The 15776-nt window shown below is 38.2% G+C and overlaps 1 protein-coding gene across 3 annotated transcripts in view; it reads right to left on the minus strand.

The window, feature by feature from the left end:
* Nucleotides 1-714: 714 nt before the first annotated feature.
* Nucleotides 715-15776, minus strand: part of CARS (cysteinyl-tRNA synthetase) — a 47044-nt gene continuing 31982 nt past the window's right edge. Inside the window, exons 25-31 of one of the 3 annotated variants that reach the window (XM_026036765.1) lie at nucleotides 14173-14254; nucleotides 11292-11372; nucleotides 10856-10923; nucleotides 10467-10526; nucleotides 9302-9385; nucleotides 7997-8155; nucleotides 715-1538 (exon numbers count right to left, since the gene is read on the minus strand). In XM_026036765.1, the coding sequence (XP_025892550.1) occupies nucleotides 8021-8155; nucleotides 9302-9385; nucleotides 10467-10526; nucleotides 10856-10923; nucleotides 11292-11372; nucleotides 14173-14254 (510 nt within the window). In that variant the 3' untranslated portion in view covers nucleotides 715-1538; nucleotides 7997-8020. Of the gene's footprint in view, nucleotides 1539-7440; nucleotides 8156-9301; nucleotides 9386-10466; nucleotides 10527-10855; nucleotides 10924-11291; nucleotides 11373-14172; nucleotides 14255-15776 lie in introns of those variants that run through there. The other 2 variants (XM_026036764.1, XM_026036766.1) reach the window with 2 other exon arrangements.

Below are 15776 nucleotides of genomic sequence, written 5' to 3' on the forward strand. Positions count from 1 at the left end.
CAGCGGCCGCGGGGGGAGGGGGGGGAGCAGCGGGCAAAATGGCGGCGGGCGGGAGGGCGTTTCCTAACGGCGCTTCCGTGAGGAGAACGGGGCCTTTCTGGCGCCTGGGCTCGCGTCCAGAAACGTCGCCTTTCCCGGCCGCGTTGTCCAGGGCGGGCCTGGCTGAATCCCCTCTCCTGAGAACGTGGGAAAAGGAGAAAAAATAATAAAATAAAATAAAATAAAATAAAATAAAATAAAATAAAATAAAATAAAATAAAATAAAATAAAATAAAATATGCAGAGTTCTGAATGCAGCAGATGCCCTTGAATGGAGCACAGGAAACAGCATTAGTGTTGCAAGTCACCTCCCTTCACTCAGCAATAATCACTCAATAAGAAAAAACATTAAGTCTTTATTGCAACTGTAGATTCCTTATGCTGAAATAAAGGAAATAATATGAGGTTTCAGTAAATAATGTCCAGKGTTTATTGTCGCAATTGTTCCATTKATAAAACACAGAACTTGTGGGASAGATTTAATAATTTTAAAACACTTGATCTCTAACATTAGATTAGTTCTGTTATTGCAGACATTTAATGGCAGGAATAATTCATATATCATACTTTGAAAGTCAGAACCAATACTAAAAAAAAAACAAAAAACAAAAAACAAAAAAAAAAAAACCCATAATTATGAACTAGCATTCAAACAGGTGAGGAACAGCAGGAACTGGGGAGAGCCGGCAGCACAAACGAGCACGCTCGGCCAGCTCAAGCACTTGCTCAGTGGCCGGTTTAATTTTTGCTCCCACCTTTCTTTCCTTGTCCATCCAAACGAGCCCTTTTCCTAACATCAAAAAGTTAACTCTTCTTCTTTTTGTTACCTTTATTTTGACATGACTGCATTTGTCATGGTTAAGTTATACTTAATTCTTGTTCTCCCATGAAAGACCATAATGGACTCTGAAAGGGGGATTTATCTGAAGATACTCATGTTTGATGCTGATTCAGAGCTGTAAAGTATTCTTTTAGGCTTTTCTTGCTTGTTAGTTTATTAATCTGTATTTGTTAAAAGCTACTTCTCCCTTAGTGTCCTGGAGAAGCTTGGCATCAGATATTGCTCCATGTGAAGATTTAGGAGGTTCTTCTTGCGTAGGTGGCCATGGGGTGTGYAGAGCTCGTGCCTCTGTGCTACTGCCTCTCGTGTTAATGCAGTTATAAATGCTGCAAACCCAGACTTAAATTATATTTTAGATGGTGTTGTAGAAAGAGATTTGCTTTCTTCTGGAGCAACCGTCAAAGCCTTGAAACAGACCAGAGAGTTGGGAGTACTTTTTCATTCCCTGATGTATGCTGAAGCAAAATACATTTAAAGTACTGTGAGTCTGTGGGATTTTTAGTGCCCCTCTGCAAAGGCGTAAATCCTGCGTGATCGATGAGGGATTTTTGCTGAGTGGTGCCTCACCTCCTGCCGCACGACTCTAGACTTCAGGGCCGTGGCTGAGGCACAATCTGTGGAGTCATCTTGCTGTCAGGTGCTCCTGCCCTGCAGAGAGCTGCAAAAAGAGTTTTCGCTGAATCACCCTGGCTCGATTTAAACATCCAGCCTAGCACAGAGGAGAGCTTGGGGAACCGAGGCAGAAGCAGAGGGATTATGGCAGTGCTGCTGAACAGATACASGAGACACACCTGGTTTTAGAGAGAGAGCGTAGGCAGAGATATGTTACGGCATTAAAACAGCTGTGTGTGTTCTGCCCTTGGGTGGGCATTCATAGAAACCGGTTTCTCCGAGCAAGATGCCAGATATTCACAACCCATTTTGAGAGATAAGATTTGTTTGTCCATTACTTTTTTTTTTCTCTTTTGGACAAGAAGTGTTTTGATCATTGCTAAGTGGAGTTTTGGCACTAAATCACTAATATACTCCTTAATTAATTGGTTCTATGTCAGGAGATGTGTTAGGTAATATGCATGTGGCAGTGTCCTGTATAGAAAGTGCTGTATGAAATCACCACAAGGAATAAAAGTTCGCTTACACATTTATATGGCAGAAATTGTGTAATTAAAGAAGCTAAAGTTGTTCCAACAAGCACCACCACCCTAACATGTTTAAGCATAATTTGAAATCTAGAGATGGAAGCTCCACCTCTGCATGTGGCAMAGATTTGCCGGTTGGCACAGATGTGGGTTCTCAGAAAGCTGGAAAGCGAATACAGAAATTAGGAAAAACAAATAGATCAAAAAGAATATCTTAAATATAATTTGGGACTTATGTAGATTAAATGTCTTTGTAAAGAATGAGGACTGGTGACAATAAGATATAAAATTAACAGGGTTTTTTGCTAGATCTGAACAATCTCAGTGATGGAGTACTGTGTTTGGAAACTTGATGGAAGAACTGCTTTTCATAGCGGAGCAATATTCACAGGTCTCAAAAAGATGAAAGTGTACAGAGCAAAACACAGGAGTAAAACGTGCTGCTTCCAAGTTGTGCCTTCAGAACTGTGCAGAAGGAATGCAATGAAAACCAGAAACACCACACACTTTCACCTTGCCTTGCTGCCTCTGAATAAATTCTTTGATAGATAGTCTTTCTTCACATGCTAACTTCCATCCAGTATTTGTCCCCTCAAGGTTACAAGCAAGGAAAACCCTCAAGCAAGGTAAGCCCTGACAGGCTTATTAAGTTAGCCAAGTACTTCCTCTTGACAAAATACACATTTGCACAATCCTCAGAGGTGTATCACAGTGTTAGTGCATATTTGAGATCACTTTGCTCCTCTACGTGATGCTGGCAAGAAACAGTTTTGAGGAGTATGGGAGAGATCTTTGTGGGATAACATTTCAAATTATCTTGACAATATACAGTTCTGCACTATTCCTGTCTGAGTTCTATCTGAGCAATATTAAATAGGGCAACAAAATTTGGTTACTGCAGCAACAGTTTTTACAATTTATTTTTATTACAATTGTTATTACAATTTATCTTGTTGAATGTTTTAGGCTGCTGAGGGTAAAGCAATCTATACTCAGCAGGTCACTAGTACCACCACAAAATAAATCTTTACCTACAAAATGCTGATGTCCTTCAGAAATAGTGGCTTTGATAATTTAATTGACTTTCAGCAACAAAAAAAAAGAGCCCAGAGAGAGATCTGGCTTCATACAGAGAGAAAGAACTGAATTTCATACAGAGAGAGAGAGAACGCACACAGCTGTGTTAGTTTGTGATAATAGTTTGTCAAATAAAGCACTGTGTTACATTAATCWTATTCCAGTATAGGTATCCAATCATATAATATAGAGATAGTGGTAATTATAACTTAGGTTATATGTTATATTTATRTAATAAATATAACTTAGGTTATATTTAGGTTATATTTTTATAATAAATACTTACCACTAAGGTGAGTATTTATTATATAAATAAATATATATTGGGAAGAAAGGTACTGCATGCTTCTAATGCACGGCTATGAGAAACTTTTTAAAATTTTAGTCTTACAAAATAACTCATGGCAAAGCCATAATTGCTCCCACTTCCAGTTAACTAAGTAACATTATTAATAACTTCACAGTAATATCAAAGAACGTTGAGGTTTCAGTGCTTTAGGCAAACATTAGTATCACTCCCCACCCTCACCCCCATCAAAGAATTCAGTAATTGTAAAATATATTTAAAATCTGGATAAAGCAGGCGGTGGTTTTGGGGGAGGGAGAGAAGAGAGATTATCTGAGATAGCAGCTTTGCAACTTCCCTTTATTTTGAACTGCTTGTTATCATGAGACCACTTGCTACAAACATTGATTGGTTTTAGAGGTTAAGGCAAGACACCTTTCTAGAAGTGACTTATGAATCTGGAGAGGCCTCAGTGTTGGGACATATTAGCTTTTATCTGCATGATCATACAACATACAGAGATTAGATTGTTTGACACAAGACTTCTGTCTTGCCTTTGAGTCGAGCACTCAAGATCACTTGTTAATGCCCATCTGAATGGCAAAATTCACCATAAAGTACTGTTTGCATGTCTGAAAAGATGTCAGCTTGAAAAAGACTGTTTATCATCTCAAAAAATGTATCTTGAGTGTTAGTGAGAAAAATTACAGTAATCATGAAAAGAATCTCAAAGATAACCAGAAAACTGAATTAAAAATAGAAAAATAGAAAGCTTCACTATCTACAGCCCAAAGGAAGCTGTGTATGTGTGTTCCAGAAAAGGTTAAAGAAAAAAACAAATCCAAGCCTTGATTGCTTTGCGAATTGATTTTCTGAGTGTTAAGAAAATAACCTGTTTCACATGCAATTCCTTCAGTGTGAATATGTATATATTCACATATTAACTTTCTAATCAAAACTTCCAGAATACAGAAGAGCCTGTGCTGTCCCTTTTCGTTACTGAGACTGAGGTGGAGCAAGTCATTGAATGCAGACTGTTGCTGCTGCATTCTCTTTTTCCGGCTGCCAAGTCACTCTCGCTGAGCCAGTGCAGTGGAATTCACTTAAGGGACACCTTGATGGATTGCCAGGAAGGCAGTATTGTGCTGTGCATTTCAATGATTGCATGGATCAATTGATGCACCTACTTCCAGAAAGACGGCTCTAATAGTGTGTGACTAAACCAGTTTGCAGCAATCTTCTTCTGCTAACAAGCTTTCYTTTGCCAGGGCACTGTGTGTGATATTTTCTGCTAACCTATGGCTCCTGAGAGAATCAGAATTACTGATCTGRAGTAGTTCCGGAGCTTGTGTTTTCATACAAGCTCCATGAAATGAGCTGTTCTTCTGACTCTTTGCCAAGGTTGTTGTTTTTCAATTCACTTGCTGTTTTTGGAAGAAGGAACTCCATACTTGGGCAAAACTCTCACTTTGGAGAGAATGAAGCAATTTCCTGTTTGCCTGKGTATCAAGGTGAAGCATTTTAGCAGCGTTTTTACTGCAGTTACTGTTTGTGTGCACTTAACTTTTTAAATAGAAAATGCTTGTGACTTTTGACTCACAGGTGCTCCAAGAAGCAGACATTCTCCTTGCTCATAATGCTGGCTTCCCAGGATAACTGAGACACGTAGGAAGAGCAATTTATAAATTAAAGTGTGTTCAAGGTTGCGAGGGCTTTATTGCTGGAGAGTCAAGTGAGAAGCCTTCTTGAAGGAGGCAGCTTTGAAAAGGAAACAATGGAATGGCAGAACACTACAAAGTAGGGAAGAAGATGTAGCAATGAAGAGGAACAGAGATCACACAACACTGAAAACTGGTCTGAAAAAGAGAGGATTTCAGAATTTCAGATCCTTTCAAAATCTATAAAGAGAATGCTGTTGAATTCAAGAAACTTGATATTCTGCAAAAAAATGTGAAAACTGCTACTGTACATTTGGTACTGTAGCAGAACAGAAAGATGACTTCAGTGGCATTCAGGTGTCACTTTGCTTAAAGCAATCAAACTATGAGTCAATGAAAACACATGAAAGGAAAGACCAAGCTAAACAGTACTGTAGGTAGAATATTACCCTAATAATAAAGTAAATATGACAGAGACTTTATCTGAGCTTGGATAACATGACTACTAGCTAAGGAGTTACAGATATTGAGGAAGGAAGCGGTAAGTATGTAGTTACAGAAAGCTAACAGAGGCAAAGATGAGAGGATGAGCTGTGGAGACTGCAAGTTTGAAATGTTCCTAAGACATCTGTAAGGAAAGTGATCCCAGAAACAAAAGGAAGCAGTTGGGAAGAAGGTAAAAAAAAAAAAAAGGATTTTTTTTGGATTCCTCTAAATTGATGTAGTAGATAAGTCATAGGCTGGGTGATGTTCCAGTTGGAACACACCTGTAGAAGAAAAAGACATACCACTAGATAGTATCAAAGAAACGGAATTGGAATCTAGGCGACCAATGGATTAAGAGAGTCATCTTCCTTATATGATAACTAGGTTCAGCTGCAGTTTCGGCAAGCAGGTACTAACTCAGGTCACCAAGAAGGAATTGCTTGGAAGAAATGAAGAAATTACGACCACTAAGTCAAGTTAAGTTGCAATTTCAAAAGCAGTTCATGTTCAGAGTGGGCGTTAACCTTAGTGAGGCTCATGCTGAGGACAGAGAAGATTCCTGTGTGGGATTATTAGTGTTTGCAGAACTAGCTCTGGAATTTAGCTGGGACAGCAGAGAACACCTGGCTGAGAAACAGCATCTTGTGACTGCATCTGCCTAGGCACACCCTGTACCTTCATGGATATCCTGAGTGCACACACATTTTGAAAAAACATAACAGGATCTGCACTTGAGAAGAGATTAAAGGTTAGGCATGAAACAAAGAATACAGAGCAGTGTAGACAGCAACATGTTACCTATAACAGAATGCTAACAAGCAACAAGCTGATAGTATTGAGGGACTTTGAATGCAGAATGGTGTACAAACGCAACCAATCCTCTTATGTTCGTAGACCAAAAGGATGGAGAAGTTGTCCTCTAAGTTGTGCCTGACTGTTTAACTACCACTGAACTGTTTAAACAAGGGCTTGTAAAATTAGAAATCAAAGGAATGCACCAAATATTGAATGCAAATATTGATATTTTTGATCACCTTAGTAATTGCAAGTTAGAATAAAAGTTCTGTATTTTAAAACGATGGCTGTGAAACAAGCTCTTTTCCTTCTGCTATCCAAAGGTCATAAGCACTTAGGCTTTACCACAGATTTTATATTCAGTGTGCATGAATCATGGGTTTTCCTGACCTCACCATTACGTGTTTTCAAAGGCAAAATCTAGGAAACTAGACACAAAAACTGTTGGGCCTTTGTGCTACTCCAAATCTGTACATCAAGATAACTAAGGTATATATTGAAAGCAAAAATGTTTATAATTCTTAATTATTGAAAGGAACACAGCCTAATGGTTAGAGCATGAACCTAAGAGTCACATGAACAGAGGTATCACAGTTCTTATAATGAGTCACAATTTGACCTTTTGTGAGTCATCTTGAGGCTTAAGAATAAGAGATGAATGTCGTTTTGTGTGTCAGGTACTGTTAGGACAGCTGTGAAGTGGGTGAGATATTTTGTATGATTTCATAACTGAATAGTAGTAGGTACTGCCAGTGAAATCTGTTATTAAGCAGAGAACTGTCCTTGGTTAAACTGTCATATCAAAATCGGTCTTGAATGAGTGGCGTATGGTCGTATTTCCTAGCTGCAAGTCAATCTACAAGCTGTATCTCAACTAGCAACTTTCTCTCACTCCCTTTGGGTCTGAACAGATAATTGGGTATTGTCCTCTGTCTTTGGGCAGTGCTTTTGCTCCTGGAGGTGACAGCTCCAAGAACATCCTCTGCCCACAGCTCTTCATATCTTTCCTACCTGTTTGTTCAATGCAGGTACCTTGACCTTGTAGTTTACCTACTTGATTGCAACTGCAAGTAGAGCAAGATGATGATGATGATGATCTGTCCCCCTTGCAAATAACTCTGGACTTCTACAAGTCTAGTCCTATGGAAGAGACTGTTTGCTTTTACTATGTATCATGTCCTGAGTAGCCTCACAAGAACAGCAACTAGATATCACAGTGGAACTACTAATTTTTTTCCTGCTTACATAACAATATTAAAATCATCTGGAAAATAGTGTTCTTACTATGGGACAAATTATTCAGTTTCCATTTAAGAGGTAAGTTTTGCTTACTGCAACATATTCCAGAGCACAGGCTACATTGGTATKAGATAGAGATCGGTATGCAGGACAAATTAACTCAAGCCTGGATAGCTACAATAACAGGAAACCTTGGGTGGATTTGCTGACTGAGCAGCATCTTTCCCAACAGAACTAGCAACCATTCAATCTGCCACTGTTGTTGCAAAGAAACTTATTAGAGGTGGGCTTTTTTAAGAATGGATTTTTATTGACTTTCCAGATGACATTATTAATCCATGTAAACAGGATTTCTACTTTGCACATAATAGAAAGTGTAAACAGATAGATGAGCAGCAGCATATGCTCGTGTTTCCAATGGTGATCCAGCACTTGCCTTTTAAAAAAAGTCCTGCTGTTGTCAATTTGCACTTCCATTCTGAACCATTTGTAGATACTCCTTGTATAACTTTTCTTGSGTTTCATAAAGTTTCTTCAGCTTCTTAATTTGACCTTTGCTGAGTTCTTTGCCTTCTGTATCATGGGTAGGAAATCCCTGGAAAGATTAAAAAAAAAAAAAAAAAATTAGATAAATGGGCTTCCGGATACTTTGGCTGCTTTTGTTCCTCAAGGAATTGAGTTCTTTTGATTGAATCATGTTTTAACGAGATAGGGAAATAATGTCATATTCCACTTAATAGCAAACTATCAAGGTGGCAAACATCTTTGCTAACTCTAGCCACTTAGAAGTTAAGCGATTATATTTGGCTATTTGTCTGTATTCCCTCCCTAATTAATGAAGGGGCAAAGTGTGTATTTATTTCTGTCCCAAGAGGAGGAATTTTATACAACTAACTCTTACATAGTTATGGTTAAGTGAGGTTTTGACTAATACTTAACTAACTTAACCTGCTAAAAGACCACTTTTAATGATACCAGCATTAAACCTCAGACTTTAAGTAAAAGCAGTAAGAGGCTTGTATCCAAATGGATAAACTATGATTTTTGTGGAGGTTCTCCTAGCTTGCATGCTTATTCTCCAGTATTTATATTTGCTGTATCATACCATTCTTACTCATTCCCAGGGAATGAATTTGCACWGTAGAGGAAGACAGGAAGCAATGCCCCAGAACAAGCCCTGAAGCAACAGTGCTTCATGTTTTCCAGGTAACACCTTTCATGCTGAGAAGAGCAATCTGAGCAAAGGCATCAGTACAGCTCGCTCTCAGATCTATTGCCAGAGGAATGTGAAATGAAGGGCAGACCTAAACCAGAAGCACAGGGTATCTCTGAAAAACCTGCCTGTTTCCATCACTTCTGGCAGAGTTAGGAAGTTTGTCCAGCTGCAGTCTTAATTCTGCAACAAGCTATTTTAATAAATCTGTGAATGAATATCATGCAGGTTCCTACCCACGATACCTACAGGGCATTCTTGATGTGCATTAGGATGGTCAAAGGGGACCAAAATTAAATGAAAGCATTCCTGAAAYGACTGCTAGCAGTTAGATAACCTTGTTCACCAATACAAGGCAYGCACAAGAAAAATCGTAAGAAGATATTTCTCTCCTTACCTTCTTTCTCCTATGTTGTAACATTGCCCTCAAGGTTTTGGAACAGAACCAGCTATCTACACATGCAACTGAATATGTACAACCGTGGAAGGAGACCTCCTCCCCAACGAAAAAAGGTCTCAAATTCTTACATTTTCATCAAACATGGAATACTTGTCATGTTCCGATTTAAACATTTCGTGTGGTGGAATCTTCATTTTTGCCAGTTTTGCAGCCTGCAATATAAAACATGCATTAATGGCATTAGCATCAGAGTGAGTTATTCACAGCCTGTCTTTATACAAAACTACCCCTCAGACATGTGCAAAGGGAAAGGTAGRTAATTTGCAGAACAAGGACCATCTGAGTCACAATTGTTTATTATGTGAAAAGAAATTTTCAGTGAGGAACAGTTCAATAATTCTTGGATGTGCTTGTCCAAGAAAATAAGAATGGATGTTTTATATTTGCAGAAAACCACTTAAACAGCAGTATTGCAGGAGCTCAAAATAATCATCTCATACTCTCCCAAAACTGTACTTGTATTGTGCTAAACTTTCTTCCCTAGCTTTCTAGTTGTAAACAGAAAGTGAATTAGTTGCTATGAGCAAGGAATACTAAGCAATGAGCTCACTGCAAAGGAAACTATCAAAATTGTCCTGTTGATGAGAATAGGGTTCTGTGAAGGTCACAGCAGGATAAGGATGCAAGTATGTGCACTGAAAACTAACCAAAGTTTTACTTATTTGTGAACATCTCAGAACTCATTCCAAGTAATCTATGCCTAATGAAAGGAAACCCTTTTTAAAAAGTGCTAACTGCAATCCATGGAACTTAAGTGCTATTTAATTACTTTTCTCTCTAAATATACTCTGTCAAGGTTTACTTCCTGCTTAACCAGAAACTTATTTCCTGTGCTGTTAGAACCATTGACATGACAAATCATCTTTTCCCTTTATGAGTTCATTTGCTCTAGCTGCCTACACCTCACTCCAAACCTTTAAGCCATCACAATGCTCACTATGGAGCTGAAATGTGTTTTTATAAAGAGCTATATTCCWGAGTTTAAGGGAGGAGGTGGACTCTTAGAAGGATTTGTGTTCGTATTTACCTAAGACACTGGTCAGCAAATGAAGTGACACAAGCAAAATTCTTTTTAACAGAAATGTTAGAAATTGCTTTCGAAATTAAAGAAAGAATACTTTCAGTCTTGGTATCAAATATGGCTGCTTTTTAATAGGTGTCATCAAGGATCAAATCTAAATTGCAGGCAAAAACTAAAAAATAAAAAAAGGTCCAACTGAGGCTAATACTTACTTCCTGCTCTTGTTTTTTCCTGGCTGCTTCTTCTTTCTTCCTTTTTTTCTCTTCTTCCATCTAGGAAAGGTAGTAAAAGAAGAAAAAGGTAGCTGTTTTAAGCATTTTTTCACATACATGATGGATTTAAAAACAACAAACACTTAGAAGTATTCATTAAATCCCATGGAAAATTTTCAAGCAACTGTTGTTTCAAAAAATGCTCTTCCTGAATGTCACTCAAGTTTCAATCTCAGTTCTGGTATGTTATTTTACACATTACTAATGTGTTAAGTTTCTTTTTTCTTTTTTTTTTTTTTTTTTAATAATTCATTGATGATTTGTAAGAGCCTCCATAGCCTCCATTCTACTTCTACACATGAAAAATGTTAAATGCTTAAAACATTTACCTTTTTCTTTTCTTCTCTTTCTTTCAATAATGTGTCTTTATCCACTAATTTGACCACAGTTGGCAGTCCTGAAGGAACAAAAAAAAAAAGATAAATGAGTTTTCCAATATCTGAATAAAAAAAGATAAATTTGTATACTATATGACAACTTTTCCTCTACAAATGCAACTGAATGACTACTTAAAAGTGGCTAAGCACTTAGGTAGTACTGCACCGTAAGACTTCAAGGTACCTTTTTACTGTCTATATTTTCAAATAGAAATTKATAGAGTACATGTTTATACGCCAGAAACAAGACATGCTAAAATTTTTGCAGTCCTCAACTTTTTGGATTATTCCAGATTAGTCTTTGWCATTTTGTTTTCCCATAGCCTAAGAAAATAACAAGATAGCAAAAACAACTACCTACAAAGTTACCAGGCCTATAATTGTGTACCTTCATGATCTTCAAATCGAACACCCAGTTCAGGAAGGATGTCATCTCGAAGAGCATCACTCAACTGCAGCACTTCAGTTACTAGAGTGCATGGGAAAAAAAAAAGACATGTAAAGAAGTAAGATTTCATGAAATTACCCTCCTATTCTACTACATTATTAAAATATATTTAAGAAATTGGCAATCTTTCACATTCATTAAASGCACATGTTTTAAGTGACCAATATTTTAAGTAAGTTTTGTCATCTTTCAGCTACAGGAGAAGCAGCATGTTTCATAGTTCAGGATTCATAAATTTCTTGCAAGATGATCCCATTGCTCTTGAAAACAGTTATAAGAGTTCAGTTCAGTAACATTCAGGCAGTAACAGCTACTAATCCAGACTCTCTTATATGCAAATAMTGTGCATACCATAAATACAAGTACCATTCCCAGGTCTCCACTTGTTCCAAATTTCTTAAACGCTTGGGAGCGTTTTACAGCAGAGAAAGCACTGATTACCCAACCAGCATGAAAAGGAAAGGACACCCCATCACACTGTGGAGCTGTGCTCTTTGCTAGAGTTAGCAGAGTGACTCTGTGTACCTGAAAGCATTACATTTTATGGGAGCAGTTCTGTCTGTCATCAGCTAAGTATTTATTTTTCCTCATCGCAAGCAGGTATAAACAGAGAACCACACTCATGTTTGATGGAACTCTAAAGAAGCCAATTAAGATAAGCCAGGGATAAGTTTACCTCGTTAGCTGTTAATACTAAAAGGTGTTGACTCTTGCCTGGGTGAAGGAATTAAGCATGTCATGTCAAGAATGTGTCTGATACTGTTTTATTATGTAAGTGGGTGTATCTGTTCWGTTATAAATATTTACTTACCTGAACCTATGAATAATTGAAAATATAAGAAAAACAAATCCTCTGAGGTAGAGAAAAATGAGAAACGTATACACAAAGCATGCGGAATTCACGGAAGGATAATGTCCAACCAACCCTCTGCTATCCAGGGGAGTCAACACAGTAATTCTTGGGGGAGCAACGTGCCTACTCATTGCATGTGCTACCTCCAGAGGGATGTTTAGGGATTGGCAGAGGGTTGCTCATGGGCTGCCCCAACCCACACACTGTTATCCTTATCAAGGACTGTGACAGGGAGAATAGTGGGATGATGCTTCATCATCAATGACCATGAAGACAGTCAGCTAAGAAGGAAGTGGAGCCTAGGCTATATACGAGCCTCTGATCATAATCCAGCTTTACTTTCATGTTTTCTGTGCATTCCAAGTCTGGCATGTGAAACAGGCGATGTGCTGTTTCTTCCCCACCGTGGCAAGAAGGAAAAGGACTTAAAAAACCTCTTGAGAATGCTAGATGTTAAGACTGGCAGCAAAGAAAGAGCAGGTAAATCTTCTCCTAACTCTTTTCAATAGAATATATTAGTAGGAGGACAGAAGGTTTCCCACTGTGTCCTAGAAGTAGCCTAGAGCAAGACCCAGCAATTCTAATTCATGGCAAAATAATCACTGCTGGGAAACGAAGGGGCAGGCAGAGTTCAGAAACAGACACCTTTATACAGGGTAGTCAGTTTAAACAGATGTCCTCAGGTAAGTAACCAATAACAACTACAGAGAGTTGCTCCTTTTTGAACATYTGATTCATGTTCATAAACTCCTGAATCTAAACATCATCTAAAGCGTAAGGCTGCACTACACAGTGAAGCTCTGCACAAGCAGTCATCAAGGACTTTTGCAAAAACTTTCTGCATTTCTTTCCCTTGCACAGACAACATAGTGTTTTCTTTCCATTTATCACCCTTGCAGGAATTATGCACCCATTAAGATTCAACTGCAAATGACTGCTATTTATATACCAAGAAGCTTTATTCCTACTCCCTAATTTATTTTACTACTACTACTAATAATAATGAGAAGCTTCCAAATGAGAAGCTCAAGTCAAAGTTTTTGAATTTTTTAGAATTACATGAAACATTTTCTCTTGAGACTGATAAACTTCTTTATTAGCATCAATTAGAGCCATAGGAATTTAATAACAACAGCTAAATATTCACATGAGCAAATACAACTACATGCTTTTAAGGTAAACCTTAGTAGCTTACCTTAAAACTACATGAATTCAAAACAGTAGCAGAACTAGGGTTCAGATTCTTTGCCAGCTGAATAGGTCTTCAGCAATATAAAGACAGGATGACTTTGAGTATAAGTTAGATATATCTATACTGAACTATATATCTCCTTATTCTCCCTTCAAGTATAAGCTAAATGGGAAAAAATAATTCTAAAGCAAATGAGATTGAAGTATAAATTGAAAATGAAAAARAGTTCATGGGGAATGGTAGAAAATAATAAGAGCTTAACTAGGAAGTAATCGACCCATAAAATCAAAGAGGGCTTAATGGAACAGCATTTGTAATATTATATTGCCCTGCTACCTTTTCAAAGGAAATAAAAGCTTTTCAAAGGAAAAATTAAAAAGGCCAAAAGAACCTTCAGCAAACACTCACATGAACTCTCCAAAAAGAGTGGCAAATTACCACCTGAGGACTTTCAATTCCAACTGTGTTAACAAACAAGGAGGAACATCTCTGGCTATTTAAAACAGAGACAGCATCATTGTGTAGCAATCTACACTTCTCCAGTGCAAGATCCCAGGGAGGGGACAGTGTGTGGCTACTCTCATGTCTGGGAAGCATGGAATGCACTGGTCTAAAAAAATAAGTTCAGCAACTTAGGAAAGTGTTTCCTAAATCAGAGACAAACATGTACATATTCAAAGCAATTCTGGTTTAATTTTGTACCACAAAGGTTCATTCCTACCACCTATCAGTCRCAGGTGCAGTAACACAGGACAAAAAAAAAAGCAAACTCTCACCTTTCTTCTCTCTGGCAATTTGTCGCACTCCTTCTCTAAACTCAGAAAGGACTTGTAGGTATGGCATCACTGTAGATTCAATCTGTGGAACAATTATTTCTACAATCCGTTATTCAGAATTTAGGCTTAAATCATATCTTTATCCACCTGGATACTTGGATGTAAAGATAAATCATATCTTTATCCACTTGGGTAGATGCTGTTGGGTGGAAGTCGACCCTAAGAACAGATCCCTACCAACAAAAACTGTCATTGCTCTATTCATGTCAAGGGCAGGACAGACTTGCATTTATTAACAATTTTGGTTTTGAGCACATGAAACTAATCTGAAAAACGCCCACTCTCCCTATTCCTTCTTCTTCTCCTTTCAGTTGTGCAGATACAACAGTTTTGGAGGGCTATGCTAAAGGCTGGATAATTAAAACGCAGTAAGAACATAAGAACAGATAGCATAAGAACAGCATAAGAACAGCTGCCAAGCCTGCGCTGGAGAACTCTACCCAGCTGAATTTGCCCCTTCATGTTCTGAAGATATCTTACGTAGGTGAAACTGCTCCTCAGAAATAATACCAGATGCACCTCAGGCTAAGACTTATTTGCACTAGAACACAAAATTATTCCTCAGAAGTTAGGTTATCCTAATGTGCATTTGTTCCACCCTTTCCCTGCCTCCAACCAAATAAAAAAGTGGTGAAAAATTTGTATTGAAGTATTTCAGATATAAGAAACACGAAAGCTCACAGGAATGTCTTGAGAGTCCTGCTCTCAATGGCAGTGAATAGCACCAGCAAGAAATTACTGAATGGTGAACCACCACAGAAGTAACTACAGAAAGTGCTGCCTGCCACCGCTTCTCTGCAATCCCAAGATGAGAAGCYGGGCACCAGTAGGACTGGTTACATTAGAAGCAACATTTCTTTGCAGGGCAGGAGAGGGAAAGATTTATACTTTTAAGTAAAGACAGTTTCCACATGTCTTCACCTAGCTGTTAAATCTCTGTGACAAATTGCTGTGCAAACAACAAATCCTACCATCCGCTATGCTCTAAAAACACCCACTGAAACATACTGAAGGACTCAGTAAAAACTTTTCATAAGTGAAAATTCATGCTATAAAACCAGCTTCAAAATTGGCACCTGTGCTGACAGGCTCAGCAGAAAGAACAGACTGAACACTGAGTAATGGTTGCTTCTCCACTGAGCTCTCTCCACTGAAACGAGTTTGAGATGCACAAACAAAGCAGCAGCATGAAAGCACGTCCTGTTACTACTCTGTTATGCGTCAGGAGTCTAAAGATTAAAGTTTTTGATTTCCAGAACAATTAGCCTTATAGCAATGTTTAATTCATCTGAAAAATGAGACGCTGGGATCTGCAGTTTTCCTGCTTCAAGTCTCTCCTGCTCCCCTTTCAAGTAAATCACTGAACCACAGTAATTACAGTCATGGCTCTGTCAGGCTTTTAAAGAGGATTGTGCCTTTTTTGGAGATAATGACCTTCAGATCCATTGAGTCCTTCATCTCATTTGGACAAAGAAACAATGGACCTGATCCACAGCCTTCTGTAATTAATGAGAACCTTTCCAACCTTGAATGTTCACCTGGTA

The sequence above is a fragment of the Nothoprocta perdicaria genome, unplaced genomic scaffold, assembly GCF_003342845.1.
Source record: "Nothoprocta perdicaria isolate Ctin4 unplaced genomic scaffold, notPer1 scaffold_186, whole genome shotgun sequence".
Classification (NCBI taxonomy): Eukaryota; Metazoa; Chordata; class Aves; order Tinamiformes; family Tinamidae; genus Nothoprocta; species Nothoprocta perdicaria.